Source organism: Condylura cristata, unplaced genomic scaffold, assembly GCF_000260355.1.
Source record: "Condylura cristata isolate star-nosed mole 26May11 unplaced genomic scaffold, ConCri1.0 scaffold00057, whole genome shotgun sequence".
Taxonomy (NCBI): domain Eukaryota; kingdom Metazoa; phylum Chordata; class Mammalia; order Eulipotyphla; family Talpidae; genus Condylura; species Condylura cristata.
Genome location: NW_004567158.1, coordinates 539,005 through 565,280, shown reverse-complemented (window position 1 = coordinate 565,280; position 26,276 = coordinate 539,005). Strand labels below are relative to the sequence as shown.

General features: G+C 50.9%; 1 protein-coding gene across 1 annotated transcript; it reads right to left on the bottom strand.

Moving 5' to 3' along the window:
- Positions 1-560: 560 nt before the first annotated feature.
- On the bottom strand, positions 561-19,922 carry TKTL1 (transketolase-like 1). The gene is made up of 12 exons (XM_012734471.1): positions 19,839-19,922; positions 17,931-18,028; positions 16,864-17,058; positions 16,659-16,786; positions 15,411-15,604; positions 10,984-11,148; positions 7,051-7,207; positions 5,538-5,668; positions 4,298-4,381; positions 2,336-2,432; positions 2,081-2,200; positions 561-1,305 (listed from the first exon to the last, which is right to left on the bottom strand). Exons 1-12 carry the CDS (start codon positions 19,920-19,922, stop codon positions 1,133-1,135), a joined length of 1,626 nt encoding a protein of 541 aa, XP_012589925.1. The 3' UTR covers positions 561-1,132.
- Between the last annotated feature and the right edge of the window lie 6,354 nt (positions 19,923-26,276).

Here is a 26,276-nt window from a genome sequence, read left to right as displayed (position 1 = left end):
CCTCCCTGGACGTCGCTTTTCCTTGGCGAACCGACCGGCAGCCCCGCCCTTACGCCCGCCCCTTCCGGCTGGGGCGGCGTGTGACGGGGCCGGGCTTCGCCAACACCCGGCGTCCCTCCGCCCCGCCCCTCTGACCCGACGGGCAAGTCTTCCCCGGTTGGAGCCCTCGGTCCACGACGGCGCCCCTCCGGGCCGCCCCATCACCCTCTTCACCGTGTAGCCGGGGCTGCGGGCTGTGCGCGCTGTTTCTGCTCAGAGTGCCCCACCCGGTCCGAGGACATTCGTTTGAAGCTCAGGCCCACCTTTAGCCTGTCTGGCTGCTATTGTCCAGCGTGCAGCTGACAGCGTGGGTCACCGGCTTGCAGGTGCACCATCATCACTGTCCACTGGATCTTCACCTCTTCCCAGACCCTGTCGCAGTGTTAGCTGTTGGCGCACATGCTGCTCTCTCCTGCTTTAAATCAAAGCTTCTTCCTCGTTTAGGATTTTACCAAGAATAAACCCCAAACACGGCACAAAGCAGCTGGTTTTAAATGATTTATTAACTAATATCCTAATAGATGAATATAACTGAGCTAACATTTTGGTTTGGTCACTTGGCAAATGAGAAACTTCTGGAACCTCACATGTGAGTTGGGTGTGACTTTAACCAGCATGTCCTCTTCACAGGGAAGTCACTGCAAGAACAGGACACCCTGAGAGCTTTTGTTGCTCCACATCCTCTGCCCGCAGTAGGAAATGACGCAACCAGCAGAGGCGATTCCAGGGCCAATGCACTCCCACCACACCCTTGAGGCTGCAGGCAGGTGGTGGCCTGGCGGATGCTGCCACAACTCGACTCTGCATCTTTGCTCATGTGCAAGGACACATGTTCTGGGCCTAGTGTTGATCCCCAGCCTACTTATCTGTAGTCTCATGAGAAAACCTCCAGTGGTTCTTGTGTTAGCTATTCTGTGACTTAAGGTCCTACACCTGCTTTGATGACTCAGCTACAATTAGACACCTAGTTAAGGTTAACAGGAAGGTAGTTAGATTTTAACAAAAAAGTATAACAGTAGAGCATTAAGAGGTTTGGCAACAAGCAGCGTTATATGTAAGTGCCAGGCTTTTAAGACTGCGACCAACAGCTATCTTAGTTCATTAAGATGCACCTCACAGCCACGATGATGTGTCTGGCACTGATCCCATACATATCCAGCAGCTCACTTGACTTTCCACTCCGAGGCACTCCGGGCACTGCCAGCTGATGGACCAGGATGTCAGGCTCCATGGAGACAGCTGTGGAGACCGCCTCCCCAATGCCACCTGCGAAGCAAAGCTTCTGGTGAAGGGGCCAGTTTTACAGCCCTGCAACAGGGAGGCTCTTGCACTGGCTGGCACCCGGGTAAAATACTGTCCACTAGCCATTGACCGAAGGGAACAGCCACTCCCCAAATGGCCAAAGGTGTTCTCATTAGACACTGTGGGTCTCGAAATTGTTCTACTTCAGAGGCCTTCTCAGCCAGGGCTTCATGGACATTCTCAAAGCTATCAGGGACCCGCAAACAATTACAACCACCAAATGCACTACACAGGAGAGAGCAGCAAGGGGCCACTCGAAAGGCTGCGAGTCTCTGCCCTGGGCCCACCGTTGTCCTGATAAAGAGCCAGATGCCCTCCCAAGAGTGCCCAGTCTCTGGGGGTGCTGGAGAAGCATGTTGGCAGAAGGCCGCTCCATGGGTGGGAGGAGAAAGGGGGCCCGAGGTGTGGGTCCTGCTGGGTGCCTTTTCCTGAGGGCACTGGTGGTGCTTTTAAGGGCTCCTGAATGTGAGAACTGAAAGCTCCCCATCACCCCATCTACCCCACCTAAGCTTGTCAGGCCGAACACTGCCTTGTCAAGATGGGCATGACCCTGCTCTTAATAAGCCAGTAGGTAAGAGACCCCGAACTCTTGCTGCCCACTTGCAGAAAGCAGTGATCAAAGGTTGCTAGGTGAGCAGGCAGCGGGAGGTGCTGTGCCAGTACACTGCAGGCCTCCAGTCGAGGAAAACAAGTCCCACCAAAGCAGCAAATTCTGAAATGCTCCTTGAGGCCCGCACACCTTCTGGGTAGTGGTCCTCCACAGTGATGATCCGGCCGCCCGTGGCTCTGGCACTGGAGACGATGGTGGCAACGTCCAAGGGTTTGACCGTAAACAGGTCGATGACACGGATAGAAATACCTGGAGAAGGGCAACAACCAGCTTGGCAGATGAAGCGGACTTGGCATCACAAGACCGCTTGTGGTACACGAACGAGGCAGCCCAGCCCTCTCTTCCCCCAGACTGAATGTCGATGTTCAGGCATCACCCGCTGACCTTGCTTGAAGAGCTCCTTGGCAGCTGCTAAGGCTTCATGGACAGTCAGCCCTGCTCCGATGACTGTGACCTGGTCGTCCACACCATGGCGCACGACCTGGTGTCATGCCAAATGCAAACATCTTGGTTACCACCCAGCATGCACCATGAGGTGGGGGACACGTTCAGTTTCACCGCACCCCATCCCTCGGGGCAGCATGCTGTCACAACGCCTGCCCGCTACACCCTGTGTTGCACTTCAGAGCCCAGAGGGCTCTTCCGAGAGCGCCATGCCACACCGACTAAGCTCATGACACCCCAAGTGCAGAACTGGCCTTGCACACAGAAAGTGGATCTCAAACCAGGGCCCTAAAAGCAGAAGGGCAGGTGTGAGTCGTGCGGCCCGCTGGTGCCAGGGCGCAGACTCAGCCCACCAAGAGATGAGGAAAGGCAGCACCTCTGGGATGCCCGGACACCTGTACCTGGCACACATGCGGACTGGATGCTGACGAGCACGCCCACATGCTCTAGGCGTCTGTGACGCGCTCGGCCTGAGCACCTTCCTGTCTGAGCGCCCTCCCCTCTAAAGGTCAAGCGCCACCGCCACCGGGGAGAGTCCACCTGAGCCGGGGAGCTCTCCAGGGTAGGGCTGGGACCTGCAGCCAGGCCTGACTGCAAAGGCCAAGTTCTCAACCACTTGCTATTCTGCGAAGATGGGGTGGGGGAGGTCCCTGGCCTTTTTGTCTGAGTTTTGTTCTCTCCAAAGCCACTCAAGCAAGCAATGGCGTTTTGCTCTTCATTTTACCCTCTGAGGTGGTTTCCCTATTGCTGACAGCACAAAAAAATTAGAAACCCGGGCCTGTAAGCCACCCTCCAAGGTTGGGGCCTTTTCGATGTACACACGCATGCCAGCTATGCCCTTTACAAGTCTGGCCCTCGAGTAAGCCAAGCCAGGCACGCCATCACGCACATTTACCTTGTGTCCTTCACTGTCAGGACACTGACTTCATGTTGTCAGGACAGGGGAGTATTAGGGGCAGGCATGGCAGCAGAGGTAAGGAGCTGGGCAAACTGAGGGGCTGGCGCACTGAAACACACCTGCCCTGCTGCACATGGCCTTGAGCATGCCACGCGAGCCCAGGGACAGCAGAAGCTGGGGTTAACACAGCCGCTCTTCCAGCAGGGCTTTGTCAGCAACCTGTGGCCGGGGAGGCTGCTCCAGCCCAGCCCCAAGGCCCGCCTCTGCCCTTTGAGGAGCAGCCTTGTCCTTGCCCCCAAATCGGGTGTCAACCTATCGTCTCTCCAGGAGTGGCTGTTGCTGCCTCACACCCCCAAGAGCAGCATTAGTAAGGACAAAGACTTATCGAGAGGAAGCAGGACACGAAGGTTTCCTACACAGCACCATCTCCACCGCGGGGAATGTGCGTGCAAGCTCGGGAAAGGCAGGAAGGAAACACCCAGGGTGCCGCACAGCCCAGGGACGCAGTCATACCGCCACCACGGCTTGGCTCCTGCTGCTCCCTTGCTCATGGCAAACCGCCAGCAAATCACTTGCCTCCTCTGCCCCTCACCTACAAAGCAGGACTAACAGCGTGTGCCTTGAGAATGTGCCCCTTGTGCCGACCTCGGGGTCACACAGCTGCCAGCACCAAGTCAGTTGACAGTCCTGTCCACTCCCAGCCTGCGAGCCAGAAAACCTGAGCCAAACAGCTTACTCCTGTGAAGTAGTTTCCACTCTTTTGTTTAGCTTGAGGCTGGTAAGTCACAGCTACAACTCCATGCCTTCCGGAGAATCCATTTGGGAGAGAGAAGTGGTCAGAGCGGACTATCCCTTCCTGCGACAAAGTAGGCAGAGATTGCAGCTGGCTTTTGCTAAGCTACGGCTACGGCGAGGCGACACCTGCACACGGGCCCTGATGTGCTCTTTGGTGCGCCGTGTCCCTGGAAGACAGACAGATGACCGTGGAGAACTCCAAGCCTTACCTTGGCCTTTCCGACCTGGAAGCTTTCTTGTGGGGTGTAAATAACCTCAGTCTCTGGTCGACTGGTCCGAATGAAGCATACCCCCTGGGGCACAAATGAAAACCAGAGCACAGTTAGGAAACCAAACTGTAAGTGGCCAACTAATAATGCTCACAAGAAAGGGAGTGGACGGCTGGATAGTTCATTCACTGGAGCAGCAGCAAGCACTCTGGAGCCAAGGGCACGTACCTGTAACACTGCAAACCTCATCAGGCTCCCTCCTAGGCCAAGGCAGGAGGCTGCAGTGTGCCCCGCCCTCAGGGACAAGCGTCACACAGTCACACCCACCGTTCAGGGAAGAGCCAACCTGTGCTCTCTCCGTGGAACTCGACCCCAGGGCAGGAGCCCCGCCTCCCGGGAGTAAGCAGCCCACACCGTAGGAACTAGCAATAGCAACTCTTCTGCCCCAGCTTGTCCTGCTCTGTCCTTAGAAACCTCTCAAGCACCAAAGTAGAACACGGTTTGCTATTTTTCCAATGAGAACATGTAAACACATTTTTTATGAACTTGGACACAAAACCAGGAGTGGAAAGGAATACACAATTACCTAAAATATTTCCTATTTCACCTACGAGTCGAAGGCGTGTATTACGATTTCTGCCATCACAGCCCGTGTGGAGTGACTCCCCGCACTCCTAAGTGTGGCATGCTCTGTGCCCAGCGAAAGAAGTGTGCAGTCTCCAGTGTGCTGGAAATGCCTGGCAAGGGCCTCACGACACGCACGGCGACTGTGTGGGACCAGGTGAGTGAGGGAGTCTGGGGAAGGCTGCTCCCGGTGGGTGGAAAGGCCTAGACTGTGTCCATTGACCGCCCTTGCACGTGACTTTAGGGTGACGGGTGGAGTAGCGACTACTTTTTTTGCTCTTCCTGAGGGTGCTGGGGCCCTGGAGTTTCTGCAGTGGGGCCCCAATGGCCACACTCTGGGCTGGTTCCCAGTAACTGGGAGCCTCGCTGCACCTCCCAAAGGCTGTGCTGTCTCGGCTCACTCGGGGCACAGAACAGGCCTGACCCTGCACCAAGGTGCCGTGTGCTTCAGCTCTCACGCATTCACGTTCTTCCCTAGTCTCCTTGCTGGCGGTGGTTCTACTATCTGCACACCACTACCTTTATGCTGACAGAAGAGGAAAGACCCTGTCACCAGCACCAAAGTAGGAGCAACACTCAGACGCATTTTCTGTAACTGGCATCTGCTTGAAAGTACCTTGGTCTTGGCTGCCAGAAAGACAGCGTGCTCGGTGGAGACTGCGTCACTCGGATAGAAAATAGTGCAGTCAGGAATAGTCCGGAACATGGCCAGGTCCTCCAGGGCCATCTGGGAGGGGCCGTCTTCCCCTGAGAAAGTCAAAGTACAACACAACCCAAAAGTGAGCATGACCCAACAGGAAGCCTTCCCTGTGCTGGCTGTTCTTACTGCCAAGGGACCTGCAACTGTAGCAGAGCTCCCCTAGGACTACCCCATCTAGAAGAGAACCCCCTTCCCACGTGCAGTCACATCTGTTTCCCTGGAAACACCACCGTGGCTCTTCCAGTCAATGCACCAGTCCTGACCCTCGCCAAACTCTGGCCCTCGGTCCAACATGACTTGCCACTTTTCACCAAGTGCCTGTGGCCAAGGCAACCCTGCCCCTCTTCTCAAGAGCCCCTCAGGCTGTCCTTGGAGCCGAGCTCTTCTGTCTTCCCTAGAGGGGCTTTGCAGATCCAAGCGATCTTAGCAGCCCCTTAAGGCCTTCAAAGGGGCTGGGCATTAACTTACTTCCGGGGTGTGTTTTAGCTAAGGGGAACGTATGCTGTGTTGGGGGAGTTTTGACCCATGTACACTGGGCTGGAGCTACTGCTGCACTTAGCTGATCCCAATTTTAAGACCTGTATAACACCCAACCTGGGCGAAGACCTTGGGCCCCTCCAAGGGCCTCACAGGTCTGGCCCTGCTCCCTCCTCTGCATCTGGCCCAGAGATTGCACAGTCTAGCTCTGTGTGGGTCCTTGAGGATGCCTAGGCATGCCCTCTAGCTCTGCACCCCAGCAGTAGACGCCCTGCTTGATGAGATGCACCCCAGCTGCCTCATCTTCCCCCGGGCATCCTCTCTTTGCCCGGGGGTGGCGGGGAGAAGCCCTTATGTTTCCGAAGCAAGGAAGAATCAGACTGTTTTTGTTTCTCGGGCTGTCTCAGACTCCTACATCTGCTAGCAATGTTGCCTTCCTAGCCTGGACTCAGGCTCACCCGGTCTTCTACCCCTGCTAAGGCTCAGGACCCGCCTGTGCAGGCTCCTCCTGGGGCTTCCTTCTGGCCCATCTCGCCCAGGTTAGTGCTCCAGGCGGCCTTTTCATTCCACTGGCTGGCTCCAGGCTGAACCCTGGGGTGCTGCGTTCCCCACTTCCCCGTGCCCGGGCTGCGGTCTTCCCTGACACTAAGGAGACCACACTGAGAGCAGAGAGGAATTCCGTAGCGCTGGGCAGACCTGGTTGCACCCAGGCTGTGGCTCGACATGCTAAGAGGCACTCAGGACGTATGCTTATTCCTCAGTGACTCGGGGCTGGGAAGGTCCAGTAATGCCAAGCAATATGCTCCAGATACCCAGAGCATCTGGGGCAGCTACGCCACATACTTCTTTTTAAGGTCACAAGTAAGCACACATTTTGTTGGCAGTTGGACTGTCACAGGCTCGTTTTTGCCCACGGAGGAGGGTCATGCTGGTGAGGGTGCCAAGCTCGTACCGACGGACGCCCCGCAGTGCGATCCGATGAGGTTGATGTTGCTGCCTAAGATGGCTCCTGTCCGGATCTGATCAAATGCTCGGGTCAGAAAGGCAGCGAAGGAGCAAGCAAAAGCCACGGTGCGATCCCGGGCAGCACAGCCCAGCGCCACGTTCACCTGCAGCACAGAGGCAGTGAGTCAGAAGTCCTGGCCTCGCCCCTCTGCGAAACCCCCACTCCGCAGCCTGCCCGGCCTCGTGCCCCTGCACAGGGCCTGCACCCTGCAAGGAGAGCAGGGATCCGCAGCCCCATCTTGCGCGCCCCAGGGTCCGCTTCCCACTCTTGCTCTTTTAAAGGTCCAGTCAGCTTGCCCAGCACCCTCATGCACCCTGGGGATGGAGGGGCAATTTGGGGGCTCTGCCCTCTACCCAACCAGCCTGTGCTGCCAAGGAGACAGGGCGCCCTGGCCCTTTCACAACCCCCTGCCCACCAGCAGTCCACTGGATTCGCCCTTTCTCTTGGGTCATTCTCTCATCAGCCACATACTGTTCGTTGTCCTATGCCTGCCCTCTCCCACCTCCACCTTGTCCTCCCCAGGGACGGCCCTCTGTCTTACCTCCTTTACAGAAAACCTTGCTCTGTGTGGTCTGGCTCACTTAGGCTGACAGTGCCACAAGGGACTTGGAAGCTGCCAGCCCAAGAGGTTGCTGACCTTGCTAGGAGCTGCTGCTCCTGCCCCTGGCGGGACAGTGCCTCTTCCTGCACTCCCGCTCGCCTCTTCCTCCCCAGGCCCTCTGCTGCACCAGGCTCCCAAGCTGCTGTCACATGCTCTCCTCCTGCCTGACCCAACGCCAGGCTCCTACATGCCAGCAGCCTTCAAGTTGAAGATGAACTCTGGAGGGGGAGGTCAAAGGGGTGACCACAAAGACCTTCCCGAGCACATGGCCATGGCTAGTTTGAGTTAAGATTCTTGACTCCTTTATAGATGAGAACAGGCAAAACACCCCAAGACGAAACTCAGAAACATCTTTGCAGACTCCTCCAGCAGCCAAGAAAAAGAAGGCAAAGATAAACAGCTGGTCCCACACAGTAACCAGAGAGAAGACCCCTCATGGGGAGACAGTACCTGCACACTTTACAACCAGTTAAGGAACTGGTGTCAAAGAGCTATACACAGAGCTCACATGACTCAACAAAACAATCACCCCAGCGCAACGATGGGCAGAGGAGCTAAACGGCACCTCCACAAAGGGAAGCGCAGATGGCCAAGAGGCACGTGAGCATGTGTCCAGCATCGCTGATCATCAGGGAAACACAACTCAGCACCACGGCCCACAGCGAGAAACGGCAGGTGCGGGCAGAGGCGCCTCCTACGCTGCCGGGGGGCAAGCAAGCTGGTCCGGCCACTGTGGAGAGCCAGGCGAGGCCCCTCAGGACACTGAAAATGGAGCCATCCTGGGGCCCATCGAGTCTGCTCCTGGCATCCGCCCAAAGGACGCCGAAGCGCCGGTCCAGAAGGTCCCCGCACCCCTGCTGCGGACACGATCCGAACGCCCAGGGGGACGAGCGGCCAAGCGGCTGTGGCCGCGTTCGCTGGACCACCACCCGGCGGTGGGGAGAGAAACCGAGCCCTCTGCGGCTACCGGCCACCGGGGGGAGCGGAAGGGGTGGCGCTCGGTGACAGACGTCAGAAGGGAAAAGCGGTATCCATTGGGCTCACTTACAGGAAGAACCGGACTTACAGGGGAACCAAACGAGGGTCAGGAAAAAGGCAAACCCTGCTAGCTGACCACAGAAGAGCACACAGGTCTGTGGTGGTGGGGACCACCCCCCAGATTTATGGGGACTACATCTGAGGAGAGAGATGTAACATTCCACAAAACGAACAATAAAAAAAAAAGGTTCTTCACTCTACACCGGCACCAGGAAGGGGCTGGTGGACACCCTCCCTCTCCTGACCCAAGAGTCACCTTCCAGCAACCTAACTGCCAAAGGGCCACTCACCCACTTGGAATCCGACAAAAGGCCAACTTGTAAAGAAAAGAAACTCTAACCACCAGGCAACAAACCCATTTGGAAGCCAGTTGTGTTCCAACTGTTCTCTCATTGAACTGTAGGCAAACCCGATGGGACTCTCTGATGCTACAAATTCTTCCCAACCAACTTGAAAGATTACTGTGTGGCTTTTCGCTCATAATATAAAAGGATTCCAAGACCTGAATGATATCTCGCAACAAATTCCCACCCCTCAGCACTCACACTGGCTAGGAACAGGTCAGTCCTGCATCTTCCAGTCAAGCTGCATCTACCAATCCATTGCACGAGTTAATCGTTACAACCACAGCTCAGTTCAGAAGAAATTGAAAGGTGTATGGATAGGAAATTGCTAATGAATATGCATATACTTGTTGCAAAGACAAGAACGGTCAATAAGAGGTTTTCATGCATAAAGATGTTGGGGAAATGGAAACAAGATCTAAAGTAAAAATGAGGATTTCGGGCTCTCCATGGTTGTGCAATGGGTAAAAGCACCACGTTATGAAACTCTCAAGCCACTGCAGCAGAGTTCAATCCCCTGCCAGGGAGCTTCCTGCCACACCCATATGGTGCAGCAGACCTCTCCTGACCCGCCCACTGCTCCCCTCAGCAGTTTATTTCATTGATCTGCCTGTTCTGCTCCCCACTCTGTCTCTGGTGAGTCCTCTCGCCGCCCCTGCACCTCTGGCCTGTACCCCAGTTCTGTATGCATAAATAAATAGATCTTAAAAAAAAACGAGGATTTCATTTAAAGTGTCAAAAAACCTCAACATACAGAAATTCACATCCTTTGCGACTACTTAAATTTGTGGTGAAGATTTACACATTAACTTAAACCTACAAACAAGTACACCTAGCATAGAAAAACACATTTAGTGTTTGGAGAACAATTTATCTACTATTTATCTGCCTGACACGTTTCAATGGGTCCCCTGATCACCCCAAACCCAAGAGAGCTTCCGAGTGACTTGCAAACCCTTCCTCCCCCCAGGCAAACCCATCGCAAGAAGGACATCCCTCTGCACCCAGGTGCTCTGGCCCAAGCCCATGTGCCAACCTTTGTTTTACCTCTACACCTAGCCCATCGCATCAAGCTGGCTGTTCTCCTAAGAAGATTCCAAGGAAATTTTCGCTTTTTTTCCCCCGCCCTTCCCTGTTACTGTACTATTCCAAGTCACCACCCCACGGTCATCCTTCACAGCTCCGCCAATAACCTGTTCTCCCAATGCAGGGTCTTGCAGCTCCCAGCAGAATGCCAGGGAGGCTGAGGCACCCAGAGAGGCACAGAAGGGCACCGATTCAGCTCAGGTCATCTTTTTTGGCCACTTTCCTTCCATGCTCTCAATGCTTCCAGCCTCTTCTCTGCTCCCAAAAGGACGCAAATTTGGGCCTGCCAAAGAACCGGCTATGGCCTCCCCCAGATCTCTGTACCCCAACAGATTCTTTGCCCTCTACACCTGAACTTCTATGTCACCGCTTCCAAGCAGCTTTCCTAATCGGCCCCAGTCCCATCAGGGTCCTGTGCCACCTGCTGGCCATTTCTTTATTAGCTTTCTTCTGACTGCTAGGAGACCTCAGCTGGCAGAGTACGCCGCCGGCCGCTGACTGAAGAACTCGTAAGTTGAGGAGCAAGCTTTCTTCATGAAGGTGCTGACTTCATAGTTTCTTTCCCTTGGCGGCGGGGGGGGGGGCACTCTCACTCTGCCTGAAGAGGTTGCCAGGTCATCTATCATGTGTCCCCCAGCCATTGTGGAGCCCACCTGCCACACTCCACCCTATGTTCTAACTATTTCCTCAGAGGTATCTTTAGTTACTCTGCCTTTCTAAATGGGAAGAAACACTAAGGCAGAGCAGGCCTATGTCTGGCCGGCCACTGCTAGTCAAGAAGACTGGAGGCCATACCCACAGTGCACGCACCATGTTTTGCTCAGCAACGAAGCACTCGATGAAGCGCTCAGGGTGCTCCTTCTTAAACAGCTCAGAGAAGGTGGAATTCTTAGTGTCACCATCCAGCACAATAACTCTATCATTTGCATGACCCAGCTTCACCAGCGCCAATCCACATGCTTTGCGAGTCGCCATCTGGAAGAGAGAAACGACAGTGTCTTGGTGCATTTAGATGGAAGGCTAGAAACCTCGCACAGCTATAAACTACCCCCCTTAACGATACAAGCAATTGTCTGCTTCACCGATAACTTCCCTTAGAATCACAAAGACTCACCAATCTGAAGTCTGTATGTGACCCATTAGGTGGTACTGAGCTGTCAAAAACAAATTTATTCCCTGTCCCGTTCAGAGTTAATTAAAACCTTTTAATTTCCAAAATGCGACTTTTCATCGATGAAATTTATAACACTCACTGCAGACGCTGAAATCTAAGACTTTACAACCATGGTACCAATGCCACTGCTTTTCTATGAGGAAACAAGACTTAGCAGTTCCTCCAAATGTCACACAAGGATTTCCAAGTGACCCAGCAATCCTACCCCAAAGTATACACCCAAGAGACGAACGCGTCTTATGCAAAATCTTGTACCTGGACGTTTAAAGCAGCTTTACAGCAAAGACAGGAACAACCCAAATGCCCATCTGTGGCTGCCAGCAGCAGATGCCCGATGCACACAAGAGGCAGAGCCCTGCGCTCGCCATGGTACGTGCTGCCCAGAAACCCATGTGGGGCAGGACAGGCATGGGCATCTATGTTCATGGTCCCGCTGATATGGCCCCACTGATAGGAAGTGTCTGGAACGGGCAAATCTAGACACTGATAGGAGCTTGGTGGTTACTAGGGTGGGTGGGAATGGGACAGGACTCCAACAGGGTGGTAGCACAGTGATAAGCCCACAATTCTGTCACTGTGCTAAAAACCATCCACTATGTACTTTGGTGGATTATACAGCGGTTCAAACGAGGCTTCCCCTTTTGTCTTCCTTCATCAAAGTGCTCAAAAACACTCTTAATTAAAACCAGGCACTTCAAGTAGACACAAAACAAAGAATTGTACAGGGTACAGCACCAAGAGGTCATCTCTTGCCATGCTCCCACTCCCCGGCCGAGACACGGTAAGCACAGGTTTGTGTGCGCCCTCTGGGAACACCCAGGGCATCATCGCTCACATACCAGGCCTGACGTCATCAAGAGTCTTCATAGCACCTTAATGAACACTTTGCACATCCTAAGTTCAGCTACTTTATAGTTTTGTGACTGTAAAAGGGACCGCCTGTCCATTTTGTTTATTTCAAAGAGGAATGACTGAGTATTAAGTCTTGCTACAAGCTCTTACTAGATTCTTTTTCTGGTTGATTCTCTTGGGTTTTCCAGGCATACGATGCTATCTAACCTGCCAATGGTGACAGGCTTGCAGTCCCACTGTGTGGAAGGGTTCCATATTTCGTTTAACTGCACTGGCCAGCACATCCAGAGTGGGGCTGATTCTGACAGATGCAAATGTTTACTGTACAAAGCGGGGATTATCCAGGTTTAAGGTCGCTAGATTTAGAATCACACTAAAGAAATACTCACCAGTCCAGTTTTGTTTTCTACTAAAGAGATGTGAAACAAAAGAAACTGGGAATGACTATTGGATTTTATGAACTGCTTTGTGTAGCATTTATCAAAATGATACTCCAGATATTGATAAATCATCTGCATTACAACTTGAACTTCACCAATACATGGGTTTCTTCCGTGTGCCAAAGGCAAACCCAACTTTTATACTGATATCTGCAAATGAGGTTAGTCTGTTCTTTTGCTTTGGGCTAGCTTCATCACATTCTGGGCTTTCTGGATGAACTGGAATAATTTTGTATTTTTTTTAAGTATTATTTATGCATGTAAGAACTGGGGAATAGGCCGTAGGTGCAGGGGGTGAGAGGCCTCCTCAAAGACAGTGGGCAATGGAATAGGTGGATCCACTGAAACCCACTGCTGAGGGTGGCAGCAGGGAGAGAGGAGAGGTCTGCTGCACTCTGGGGTGACCGCTGGGGCCAGGGGTGGACTCAGGCCATGGTGGCTGGTCATAGTCTCATAGTGCTGAGACTTAACCCCTGCACTACCAGGGAGACCCCTAATACTTTTCTTTCTTCATACTCAGGAAGCTCTGAAATAGCCTAGCAACTGCCCATTCCCTGAAGGTTAATGTGGTGAGACTGGCACTTTGGGGGCATGACTCTTGCACAGGTTCTCCGTATTTTCTATGGCTGTTGATCTCATTTATGGTTTCCTATTTTTCAAGGCAATTTTGCTGTTTTTCGTATTTCTAAAAATTGGTTCTTTTTATTTTAGATTTTCATGTCAATTAGCATAAAGTTGTATACAATTCTCTGAATGTTCTCTGGGTTTTTCCACATCTAATGACTAATTTAGTCATCTAATGACTAAAGCGTACATTTACGCTTTTTATCTTTAAGCAGATTAGGTAATGACTTAACTAAAGACTCTCTTAATCAGAGTCAATCTTTGTATTTGTTAGTGTGACTTTTTAAAAAACTCATAATTTTAAAAGACTGTCAATCCCCTCTTTTCTGTTTTTTTTTTAAGATTTATTTATGCATATTAAACTGGGGTATAGGCTAGAGGTGCAAGGGGTGAGAGGATTCCCCAGAGACCGAGTGAATAAGCAGATGTACTGAACTACACTGCTGAGGGCAAGAGCAGGTGGGTCAAGAGAGGTCTGACGCAACCTGTGGGTCACTCCCTGGCCAGGGATCGAACTCAGGCCCAGTGGCTGTGGACAGCTTCATAGTGCTGCGCTTTAACCTGCTGAACCACCAGGGTGGGCTACAATCATAAATTTTTTTTAAAGATTTATTTATTCATACAGAACTGGGGTACAAGCCAGAGATGTGGAGAGTGAGATGAGTCACCAGAGACAGAGCGGGGAGCAAAACAGGCAGATCGACAAAGTCCACTGCTGAGGGGAGCAGCGGGCGGGTCAGGAGAGATCTGCCGCGCCATGTGGATCACCTCCAGGGCAGGCAGGGATCGAACTCATGCGGAAGTGGCTTAAGCTTCTTAGTGCAGGGCTTTAACCCGCTGCGCCACCAGGGAGGGCCACAATCATAAATTTTTAACAAACATGCATGCTTTGATTCATTTTTTCTTTCAAAATATACTTTTTAAAAACAAAGTACTCATTTTTCTATACAAAACTAAAAACAGTATTTTCTATACAAACTTAGAATTATATCCTATGCTGCTCTGCAACCTTAAAAAATTTATCAATAACTAGGGCAAGGCTCATAACCTCTCTTTTATTGAGTCCTTTCCAATTCTGTTGAAACACTGCTGCTATCAGCATTCATTCTGATGGGCCTCGCTACACACCTGCACAGGCATTTCTACAGGATAAAGCCCTCAGCATCACACTACTTGTTTGAAGGGTGCAGCCCTCTGTGGACATGCTGCCAAAATGCCCTTTTGTTACACATGCTTTTCCCTGAGTTCCTTGCTTCTGCTTTTCAGTTTTCATTTTCTCAAGTAGTCAATTTACTAGGCTAAGAAAGCAGCAACACTCAAAATGTCCCAAAATAAAACAAAGGGTAGCCAAATCCTTGCAGTACTGAAGATCGTTATCTATTCTGGGCTTGGCTATAATATGGCAGAGACAGAATGGAAAAATAATACTTATTTTGTGTGTGTGTGTGTGTGCGTGTGCTGTACTTTAACCCCTTGCACCACCATGTGAGCCCTTGAAGACTTTTTTTTTTTTTAAATAATCAGTCTACAATGAAATGGCCCCACTTCCTTGTGTAAGACAGGCAATGAGTGGAACAATCAACCCCGCTAGGCCCCCTGGCACCTAGCAAAGACGACTGTGGACACCAGTAAATGTAGGAGGCAAGCAAATACATGATGTGATATCTGACCTGACCAGTAAGAAAATTTAGGGCCCTCCCTGGTGGCACAACAGGTCAAAGCACAGTACTGCAAGCAAGCTGCAGCCACTTCAGCGCGAGTTTGATCCTCTGCCCCAGAGCTGACCCACATGGCGCGGCAGACCTCTCCCGATCCGCCCGCTGCTCCCCTCAGCAGTGGACTTAGACTGCCTGTTCTGTTCCCGATTCTGGCTCTGGTGAATCCTCTCGCTGCCCCTGCACCTCTGGCCTGCACCCGAGTTCTGTATGTATAAATAAATAAATCCTTAAAAGAAAATTAGAACGTAAGTGAAGTGTGAAATCAAAGGATATAAGATAGTGAAAAAGAAACCTGTCTCTCCTGCTGACAAGTAACCTGTAAATGTCACGCCCTTTATAACTGGTTCATCTGTGAAGAACAGAATGAAGAGTCCTGGATACACAGGGAAAGCAGATGCTGTATTTACTCCATTACACGGTTCTGCCTACCTTGCCTCCGATTTCATAAGCAGGCGGAGAGATCATTTCTATATCCATGATACTGATTTGAGGAGAGTCTTCAATAGGAGACTTTGGCTCAAGACTCCTACTGGTCTGTATCTGACTCTCAATTAATTTGATAATTGCATCTGCTCTCTCGGTTGGCATTGGTTTTCCATGCCAATTTTCTGCATCCTCAACACCTGCAACCAAATGAAGAGATAATCCAGTCCATGCATATTCAACAAACATGTGTCAGTTCACCTGGCAGAGGACAGCCTGGACGAAGGTCCAGAGGCTCTTGAGTGGCCACTGGCTCACATGCTGATGAATGGAGGGAGCCTGATGGAAGAAGAGGGGCTGAAGAGACAAGCAGGGTGGACACAGAGCATAATGAGGGCATAATGTGCTGGAGTTTTGTCCGAAAGCCAGATGAGGAACCAATAGAGGGTCTGGAGAAGGAGAGGTGATCGAAAAAAAGATACCCAGGAAGCCACACGGAAGCTGGTTCAGAGGCTAGTGCTGCAGTTAGGGAGAGATGATGGGCCCTTCGTGGGGCGCAGTGTGGGACAGATGGGTAGAAGAAGTCTGAGTATACTTCAGAGGTAGAACTAATTAGAACTAATGACAGAGTGGGCATGCGTATAGAGGTCCTTGGGGGCGGGGAAGCCGGAGGGAACGTTACAGACATTTCTGCCAGGAGCAAACAGGTCATCGTTTCCTCAACTGGGTGTGACCTTGTGTCACAGAAGTAGTGCGCTGACTCCCTGTACTCAAGTGGGGGCACCACAGAAAGACTATTTGGCGAGGAGTCACCGAAAATTTTTATTCTAGGGGAAAAAAAACAAGAACCACACACATCCTTTGCAACTATTTGAGTATACTTGAAGTGAATGTTAAGGCTGGCAACCCCCCCCCTTCCCTGGTCCCACAGCTACTGTTCTCCTAGTTGCCTGGGTAGGTGCCCTCAGCACCAACTCACACACTAGTCTCACTCTGAGCATGTTCCCTAGTAAGCCTCTGATGGACTATCCTCCTAGCCACTGCCTCTGCAGGTAGAAAACTTCCTGCCCACTTGCTGGGGGGCTGGGTTCCCCCAACCCTATGCAGACATGCTGTCTAGTAAGAACCAAGTAGAGCTAGAGGTCCCAGCATGCGCCGCAACTAGTTAGCTGTCTGACAAGTCTGTGCCTCCTTCAGCCTCATCTGTTTTACAGATGCTTTTACTAACCCAAGCAGAAAAGAAACCCTGCTTACTTGGAATGCCCCGGCCCTTGAAGGTCTTGGCCACCACTGCAGTGGGCTTGTTCTTCACTTGTGTTGCTTGCCAGAACACCTGGCACAGTGCCTCCACGTCACGGCCATCCACCACGTAAGTATTCCACCTGCCACAGAAGGCAGCGCCAGGTTACAAGATGAAGGGTGGAGGGAACATAAAGGTGACAGAACAGAGGGCAGTTACCCAAAAGCTTCGCAGCGCTTCTGGTAGACCTCGATGCAGCTCTCAAGGGGCATGGCGCCACTGCTGTGGCCCAGGCGGTTGACATCAAAGATGGCCACGAGATTGTCCAGACTGTAGTGGGAAGCGAAAGCCAGGGCCTCCCAGACGGAGCCTTCATTGGACTCACCATCTCCCATGAGACAGAATACCCGGTAGCTGAAGCGAGGCAAGACTGGTTAGGACCCTGGCAGGGCTCATCTGGGCCCTTGGACAAATGCAGTTTATGAAGTCACACCACAATGAAGCAGCTGACGGACCCAGCAGGCTCCCGACCAGCTGCCTCGTCACCCTGCCCCAATGCCACACCTGGGAAAGTGCCACTTTAAAAGCTTGGGCCTTACCTTTGCCTAGCTTCCTCATTCTAGCTTAAAAGGTATTTCTAGGTTCTTCTGTCACTTCTCCACACTCCACTAACAGAAGGGAAGCGGAGACTGGGAGAAAGCAACATCTACATGCAGTTTCTTGGGAGGCCTTGCTGTAAGCACTGCCACCTTCTATTTCTAATCTTACAAATTTATTGACAATAAGCATAGCCATCAAACACTCTACCTTGGGAGCATGTGTTCAATTGTAACCAGTAAAGTCCTCTGCACAGAAATATGAAATGTGTATACCAGAACACAGCTCAGACCTTGCAGAAATGCTGTAACTCAAGTTTGAGAAAATGTTATTAACTGTAGGACACAAACCAAAAGAATTTTCAGCAAATGGAGAATGTCAACACACTTACTTGAAGGGAAGAAGCCTGAGAGTGTCAGCAGCAGGCGGGCAGGACGTTGTGCACCTGGGCTGGAACTGGTGGGCTCCAGCCTCAGGTACCCCATGGAAAGTCATGGGACTACAAAATGCACCCCGCCATGGCCAGTGCGCCCCTGCCCTGCCACCATACCAGCAGCAGCAGGGCACACACATGCTAGAATGTTTTCTTATTTTTTTATTGCTTGAACACTTGGTAAGACTTACCAAGCAATCAGTGTCATCCCTAAGTACCTAGGGGTGTTGAAGTGGCTTCTGGGTTTGCAGCTTACCTTGCCTTGTCAAAGTACTTGCCGGTATAGGCCATGCCACACGCAGCGCCCAGTCCCTGGCCAAACCATCCAGTGGCCACATCAACAAACGACAGTCTCTGTATGAGAAGAAAGCAGATGAGCTTGTGGCACCCACAGGACACTGAGCACTTGGCAGTTCTCTGGGAAGGCCCATCCTGCTAGGTGGGTTCCTCTTGACCACACTCATATGCACCCCAAGCCTCAGGGCACCATTACAAAAAGAAGGGGAAACCTCAGGAAATTCCCACCGCCACAGCTGCAGATGAAGTGGCCAAAGTGGCCAGGCTGACTGGCGGCTTAGGGAAGCTAAGAGGCTGCCTTGCGAGGCAGTGTAAAAAGGCCTAGGAGCAAAGCAGAGATTGGAAGCATGAACCCTGCCATTTTCAGAAGGCCTTGTACCCAGCCACACAGAAACCAAGAGTTTGACTTTGTGAGAGAATATGGGCCCTTATTATGGAAACAGATGAAGACCACTATTTCCTCGGTGTGTAAACATCAGGCCAAGTGAGAGTTTAGAAGTGCCAATGCTAGGAAAGTATCAATCCCGGGCCCTCCTTGGTGATGCAGCGGGTTAAAGTGCAGCACTAAGAATCTAAAGCCACTTCCACATGAGCTCAATCCCCGCCTGCCCCGGAGGTGACCCCCAGGGCGGCAGACCTCTCCTGACCCGCCCGCTGCCCCCCTCAGCGGTGCACTTCATCAGTCAGCCTGTTCTACTCCACACTCTGTCTCTGGTGAAGCCTCTCACCACTCCTGTACCTCTGGCCTGTACCCCAGTTCTGTATGAATAAATAAATAAAATTAAAAAAAAAAAAAAAGAATCAATCCCCCCGCCTGTTGTTGTGCAGGCTATCACCACTTCATGGAGAGAGCCTGGCTGTGTGAGGGCCACACGGCAGCACACCAAAGGACTGCTATGCTAAGGCCCCACTTTAAAGCTTGCAAAGACACACTAATTCATTTACTACTCTGGCCACCACCGCTCTTCACCTCTCACTGGAGTACTGTAGTGTCTCCCTGCCCCTCATCATTCCCTACTCTACCTCCCACTACTCAGGGTCGTGGCTTCCAGCCCAGCAGAACGAACTCACTTAAATTTCTGATCTCCAGTTCCATGCCCTGCCCCCACCTTATTCCCATAACATGCGGTGGGTCCTGCTTGCCTTGTATGTCCTTTGGGTCTACCCTGGGTTCTATACCTGACCAACTCTGCCTCCCCACCCCCCGCAAATTTTAAGTGGTGGAGGGGGGTAAATGAGCCCACTTTCTCAAGAACCTCACTTTACAGGTATGACACAGAATCCTCAGGTGACAGGAGGCTGCAGAGTTGAGAAGACTGGCCAGGAATAAGGACAGTGCCTGGCATGGCAGAAGTGCTCCACAACGTGTGGGGCAAGATGCGTACAAGATGCTCTCTTCCTTATGACACTTCCCATCATTTTTCCAGTAGAAAGAACATGTTTACCAAAAGGCCTTTTGGTTACTTCCCAGGCCTGCTGGGCTGCAGAAAACACAATACCCGATAAGACCCTACCCTGGAAGCCTCAGCACCATGACCTTTCTAAGGGCAACCACAAGCACCTCATAGTAACGCCTCCAGCCTTGGCAGGAGGCGTCCTGAAGTAGCTGTCTGCAGTGGAACCCATGTCCTGGAAGCACCAGTCATGGAGGCTGGCTCTCCCAGCTGTGGACATCTCCCAGCAGATGTTGGTCCATTCCCCCAACAAAGCTGAGAAGGCCTACACGCCTGTGGGCTCTGAAAGTTGTGCTGCTGCCTAGACCCAATGCCCACGCAGCTGCTAGTGAAGATAACCTCTATCATGCCAAGGCAGACAGTGGCCTTTAAATCTGTTTGAGCAGACAGTTGAGCAACCCTTGCTGCCTCACCTTGGAGAGGATGAATCGGTCGTTGTTGGGGTTCTCCGGGTCCCCACGCTTGTATTTCATGATATGAAAGAACAGCACTGACATGATCTCAGCCGCACTGCTACATGATGTGGGGTTTCTGGAAGACAGACAAGGTCCAGGTCATTTCTCACAGGCAAGTGAACTCACCAAGGAAATGGTGCATGAGGCAATCTTTCAGCATGTGATTGCCTCAGACTGGAAGCAGCAATCTGTTCTCTCAGGCCTCTAAGAATCCACCTAAAGGAGCTCACTGTTTCGAAGGGTACTCTGAAGCCCAGTAATCTCAGCACCTTGCTCCAGTAGAGAAACCAGATCTCTAAGACCTTTCCTCATCCGGCACCTTTACACCTGGGGCAAACTGACCTGATGTGTCCATAGCATCTTTTCGTTTGTTTTAACTCACCTGCTGCCATTTATCAGAAAGGCCACAAAACAATGCATATAAGGTCAAAAGCTGTCTCATAAGAGGGTTCACGCTCAACAGAAGCTGAAACAGTACGAATGGCCACCATGGTTCCACAGATTTTTGGAATGAGAATTTCTAAGATTTTATGTGCTGGGAATATGGGTGGATGATGGTGGAGACAGTCCACTGGATAGGGCTGGTTGTGCCTCAAAACTACTACAGATAACCTACAAGAAGAGAGTAAACGGAACTTGGCCATAACTGACTGAAGATGATGAAACCTTATTCCCCTGAAATACCTGTTTCTGTAAGAGAAGTTGAAGACATGTAGAAGTGGGAAGATGTCACATGCTCATGGATTGAAACATTAACATGTAAAAATGACCATTTTTACTAAAGTAACATACTCAATGCAATTACTATCAAAATTGCGGTGACATTCTTCAGAGATTAAAGGGAAAAAAAAATCCTAAAATGCATAGGGATTCACAGAGGCTTACATAGCCAAATAAATTCTGGGAAAAAAATAAAAGGACAAAAACAAATGTATCATGCTCCCTGACTTCAAAAAGCTACAGTAATCAAAAACAGTAAGGTACTGGAATAAAAGACATACCAACCAATGGCAGAACTGAGAGCCCAAAAATAAACTCACACACAGAAAACTATTTTCTGGCAAAGAAGCCAACGAAAAAATACAATGGAGAATGAAAAATCTGTTTGAGAAATGCTGCTAGGAAAACTCAACAAATACACGTGAAACAATGAAACCAGAGCACTAACTTATATTTTACACAAGCCAACATAAATAGAGCCATCATCAAACTGAAAGAACAGCAAAGGGTTAGCAAAAGAAATAGTACAATGAAAGGGAGCCTACAGAAGGGAAGAAATTTGCAAATTACATACCAGGCAAGGGTCAATATCCAGAATAAACTCATACAACTAAAAACAAAAAAACCCTGTACAATCAGAGTCTCTATGAACAGGGATTTTCACAAAAGAAGGCATTAAATATGGCCAACAGATGTGAAAGAATGTTCTTCACGATGCAAATCAAAACAATGAAATATCTCACACTTGACAGAAGGGCTGTAACAAAAATTCACAAGAAACAAGTGTCGAAACAAGTGTCGACAAAGATACAGAGAAAAGTAAACCGTGCACTGCATGGTAAGATATATGGGGGCTCTTGAAAACTAGAACCACCAGAGGACCCAGCAATTGTGCTCCTGGCTGTTAGTATGAAAACACTAAGGACGTAAGTTTCTTCAAAAATGAAGAACAGAGATACGGTGATGAGACTGCTACATTCCACTTCAGAGTGTCTATCCAAAGAATACAAAAACCCTCATTCAAAAGGGTATCAATATATACAGCCCTTGAATGTGTTCTGTATGATCTTAAGAAACGTAAGGGGTGTTTAACTATTTGAGGCTTTGTGTATACATAAGAGTGCAAACATGAAGTTGCTGGTGGATCTTGGTATTATTAAACTTATCACCACATTAAAAAGGATAAACAAAAAATAAGTCACATACACTGAAAAGTGGATACAGCTTTATGGCCTTATAAAATCTTAGTTCAATGTCCATATGGCAACCAAATCAGGGTATACTTGAACACGTATAAATACATTTATTAATTACATTAAAAGAGAATTTTTCTTAAAGGGTATAAAAACATACTCAGAGGAAAGTCTAGTCAATAAATGAGGCCAAAGAAATCGGATATACCCATGTTAAAAACAAATAGAACATAGTTCCCTATATTACAATAGTCTCAAAAATTAACTCAAGATGGAGCATAAATTTAACGTGAGACTAGAGACCATTCAACTAGAAAACATGGGAGAATACTTTTGACTTGGGTCTTGGCAACATTTTTTTGGGTGTGGCACAAAAGTATAAGCTACAAAATAAAAAATAAGTTGGACTACACCAAACCCAACACTTTTGCACAGCAGAAGATAACAGTGGAAAGACGTTTTTCTAGAAAGGGGGAAAAAAAGGCAAGCTATGTACGGAATAGGACAATTACTATCTGAAATATATAAGGAACTCATACAATTCAATGGCCACCCCCAATAATCCAATCAAAAAAGGGGTACGGGGGTAAGGGAGGACCCTGAATAGACACAGGGGCGTTCCTGATGGTACAAGGGTTAAATCTCAGCGCTATCAAACTATTGCTAGGTACTACGGCATGAGTTTGATCCCTGGCCAGGGTAACAAACCTCTCCTATCTCCCCACTACTCCGGATTTCAGTAGATCTGCCTGTTCTGCTCCCCGATGTCTCTGGGGAGTCTTCTCACTGCCCCTGCACCTCTGCTCTGTAACCCAGGACTGTATGCATAAATAAATAAATTTAAAAAAAATAGTGGTAAGATTAAGTCATTTCTCATGGTGCAGTAACTGAATGCCGAAATAATAACCTCTGTCCACAGAAGGCCCGCGTGTGAGGGGACAGGGCAGGACACGCAATAACCTCTGTGTTACAATCACTAGAAAACTAGTTTTCAAAACTGTATGAATAATGTCCTTTTACAAATTTTCACAACATGCAAAATGGACACACCTCTGTTCCCTGGCAAGTATCCCCTAAGAGAATGGGTTGGCTAGAAACTCAGATCCCCTGAAAAAATAAACCGTTAAAACTCTATGTTTTAGACTCACTTGCACTGTCTTTTATTGTCAGACCTTAGGAGGGAGACCAGCAGTTGAAAGATGTTATCAGGCAAAATACTTCACCAGACCACAATGCAGTGACTTAAAATCCCTAACGGAAAACCCACACATTTGTGAAAATTAATCAAAACACGCGCAATCAATGGGTTAATGATGAAACCACCAGAGAAATAAAACTGGAAATAGCAGAGACAAAGCACAACATACCAAAAGTTATGGGCTGCAGAAAAACCAGCGGGAACCCGGGCTTGGGAAGCCTTCCCTCAGAAAAGAAAGCCCTAAGATCAAACGCCAGCCCAATGAACACAAACTACAGGAGCCCTGAGCCGGAGCCAGCCCAAAGAGCCGAAAGGGTGGAACAGTAAAGAAAGCCAAAGGCGGCTCGTGGACAAGGAGCCAGGTCTGGGAAGCGGTGACTAGACCCGATTCGAAATCACTTGTTTTCAAAGTAGAGACAGACGCCCCCATGGCGTCTACGTGACAAGAAAACCGACCATGACGCGATGCACAGAAACAATCGTATGCCGGTGAACAGGCAACCTGGAAACACTCTAGAAACAAAGCCGGGTGACTGACGACCGCGAAACAACTCGAAATGCGAATAAAACCGCCACTGAGCAGGACGCCAATAAACCCCAAGGCGCTAACACCGGACTCAGAGCCTGCCGGTCAGTCGCGGGCTAGTCCGAGCCCCACAGCAACCCGCGCCTCAACTCTCCCCACCCAGGCGCCCGGCGTTCGGCCCACCAGGAGCCCCAGTCGACACGCGGTGGTGACGCAGGACCCCAGGACCGCCGGGGTCTGCTCCGCGGCCGCGGCCTGGGCCTGGGCCTCCCCGACTCGGCCTCTCCTCCCTGCCCCCCTGCCCCCCCTGCTCCCCTCATGCCCGCCCCCGCCCCCTCCGCCCTGCTCCCCCCTCGCTGTCCCCCCCCTTTCCTCAGGTGTGGTTTCGCTCCCATACCGCGCCCCTCGACCTGGCCCGGTTGAGCCCCTCTCGGGCGTAGAGGGGCGGCGGGCTTCCCACGAGGCCGCTGGCGCTTACCCGAAGCTCGAAATACACGTGGCGCGGATTGCGCGGATGCGCAGGCGATTGGCCAGGTCCCGCAGCACCTGCAAGGTCCTTGGGTCAGGTTTGGAGGCCTCGGCCAGAGCCACATTCTCCTCAGGGTCGGCCATGGCAGCAGCACGGTCAGCGGTCGGCTCCACAACTGTGTGTGGAGAGTGGGCGGCGTCCCCACGAGAACTCTGCGCATGCGCAGCTCCCTCCGCGGCCACGAGGCGGCCGCAGCACACCCGCGCACCCAGCTCCTTCCGCGGAGCCTTCCAAATGGGGGGGGGGTCGCTGTTGCACAGGGGGCCGGAAGGGTGTGGCGGCACCCTGCTGGAGTTATCGGCCTGAGCACTGCCCCTCCACCTGCCCCCAGTGGGCTTATCCGTGGAGGAAGTTTAGGATTCTGAGCCCACATGGTGTCTCCACTTCTAGAACCTTCTAGAAGCGTTTTCACTTCTAGCACTTTATGTGCCGGCCAAGTCTCGCGAGACCGTTATGGCGGTGTTAGCAGCAGTGAGCACACGGCTTTCCCGGGGCACCCGACAGTGTGCTCCCGCTACCTTCCTTGCGCGCTCCTCTGAGCGGTTGTGGGGGTCGCTGCGTCCCTGACCTGCTCTGGTCTTCTAGGAAGTAGTAAGGCTTCCAGCGGCGCTGCTGCCACGTGCTCCGTGTGGTCCCCCGCTGGGGTGCCAGAGCGGGTACCAGGCTTACCCCCGCCCCCCAGAGCCCCAGGTGTCCCTGACTGCTAGACGCCCACCTTCCCGCCAAGTGCCGGGGTACGTGCGTGGACGTTTGTCATCTATTCACCGGCCCCTCGTCAACCCCCTGAGCCTAACCCGCACCGCCACTGGCCTGGTGGGCGCCACTCTCCGCCCCCAGCTGCGCCGGCTAAATGCACTTGTCCCGGGCGGCCATGGGCTCTGCGCCGGGTCTGACCTCCCCTGCGCCGGCTCTTTCGGCCGGTGAGGGCCCGTTGCGAGGTGTCTCTTCCGAGCTGCCTGCTGCCGTCCTTCACCGTTGTTCCGGATCTTTTTGACCTGCCTAATTTGCACGTCTTTCTGTATATTATGTCGAGTAGCCCTTTCTCTCTTAGAGATAGTGCAAATGTTTTTTTCTCATTCTGTGGCTTTTAAACAAATGTTCCTGGAGATGCTTTATTTTTAAGCAAAAGTAAGCGTCTGAGCCAAAATCTGAAGGTGACTTGTTAACCTTAGTATCCCCATAAGAAGATTAAACCATTTTTTGGGCATTAATATATGTAAATCTCTTCTTTTATGGCACTTTAGTTTGCCCTGGTTTAGCAAAGTTTTCACAGATTATTTTTAAAACGTTCTTATTATGCGTTCTTTATGTTGTTATAGTTTCATTTTTATACTTAGTTCTGTATTGTCTCGACTTGATTATATTTGATGATGTAAGGTAAGGTAGTGTTCTAACTTAATTTTTTTACAAATAGCAAGTTGTTCTGAGATCAGATTTATTATTTGTTTTCAAATTGTTCTTAGTCTTGCATTTTTCTTCTAAATAAATTCTGGAATCAGCTAAGCTAAGATTCATGAGACATTTCTGTTGTTTTTACATTTATTTATGCACACAAGAACTGGGACACAGGCCAGAGGTGCAGGGGGTGAGAGGACTCCCCAGAGACAGAGTGGGGAGCAGGGCAGACAGATCCTTGGAAGCCATTGCTGAGGGGGCAGCGGGGAGACTGGAGGGGTCTGCTGTGCCCTGGGGTCAGTCCCTGGCTGGGGATCGAACTGGTGCTGCAGGGGCTGTGGACAGCCTCACAGTGCTGAGACGATCCCTGCGTTCTCGGGGAGGCCTCTGTTGGGCTTGTAATTGGGATTTCATCGAACTTACACCTTCCTGTGCAGGGGCTGAGCCCTCAGTGAGTCTCTAGAACGTGGTATGAGTGACGACCACATTTACTGGCATCCTTCTCACGGTTTGGTTTGTTCCTTTGTTGTGTCTACCCTTTCAAATATTTTCGATTTACCAAGGGCTACTTTTATCTCCCCTTTATCCTGTGGCTGTAATTTCCTGATGGTTGCTTTTCATTTTTTTTTAAAGATTTATTTATTTATTTATACAGAATTGGGGTACAGGCCAGAGATGCGGAGGGTGAGAGGATTCACCAGAGACAGAGTGGGGAGCAGAACAGACAGATCGAGGAAGTCCACTGCTGAGGGGAGCAGCGGGCGGGTCAGGAGAGGTCTGCCACGCCATGTGGATCTCCTCCAGGGCAGGCGGGAATCGAACTCATGCGGAAGTG

Coding starts and splice junctions, on each gene's coding strand:
- TKTL1 (XM_012734471.1), bottom strand. CDS start 19,922: ATGTCAGTGCTGTTCTTTCATATCATGAAATACAAGCGTGGGGACCCG. Junction 7,208..10,983: donor TCGTTGCTGAGCAAAACATG/GTGCGTGCACTG, acceptor TCTGTGCTGCAG/GTGAACGTGGCGCTGGGCTG. Junction 2,201..2,335: donor CAAGGAGCTCTTCAAGCAAG/GTCAGCGGGTGA, acceptor GCCCTTCTCCAG/GTATTTCTATCCGTGTCATC.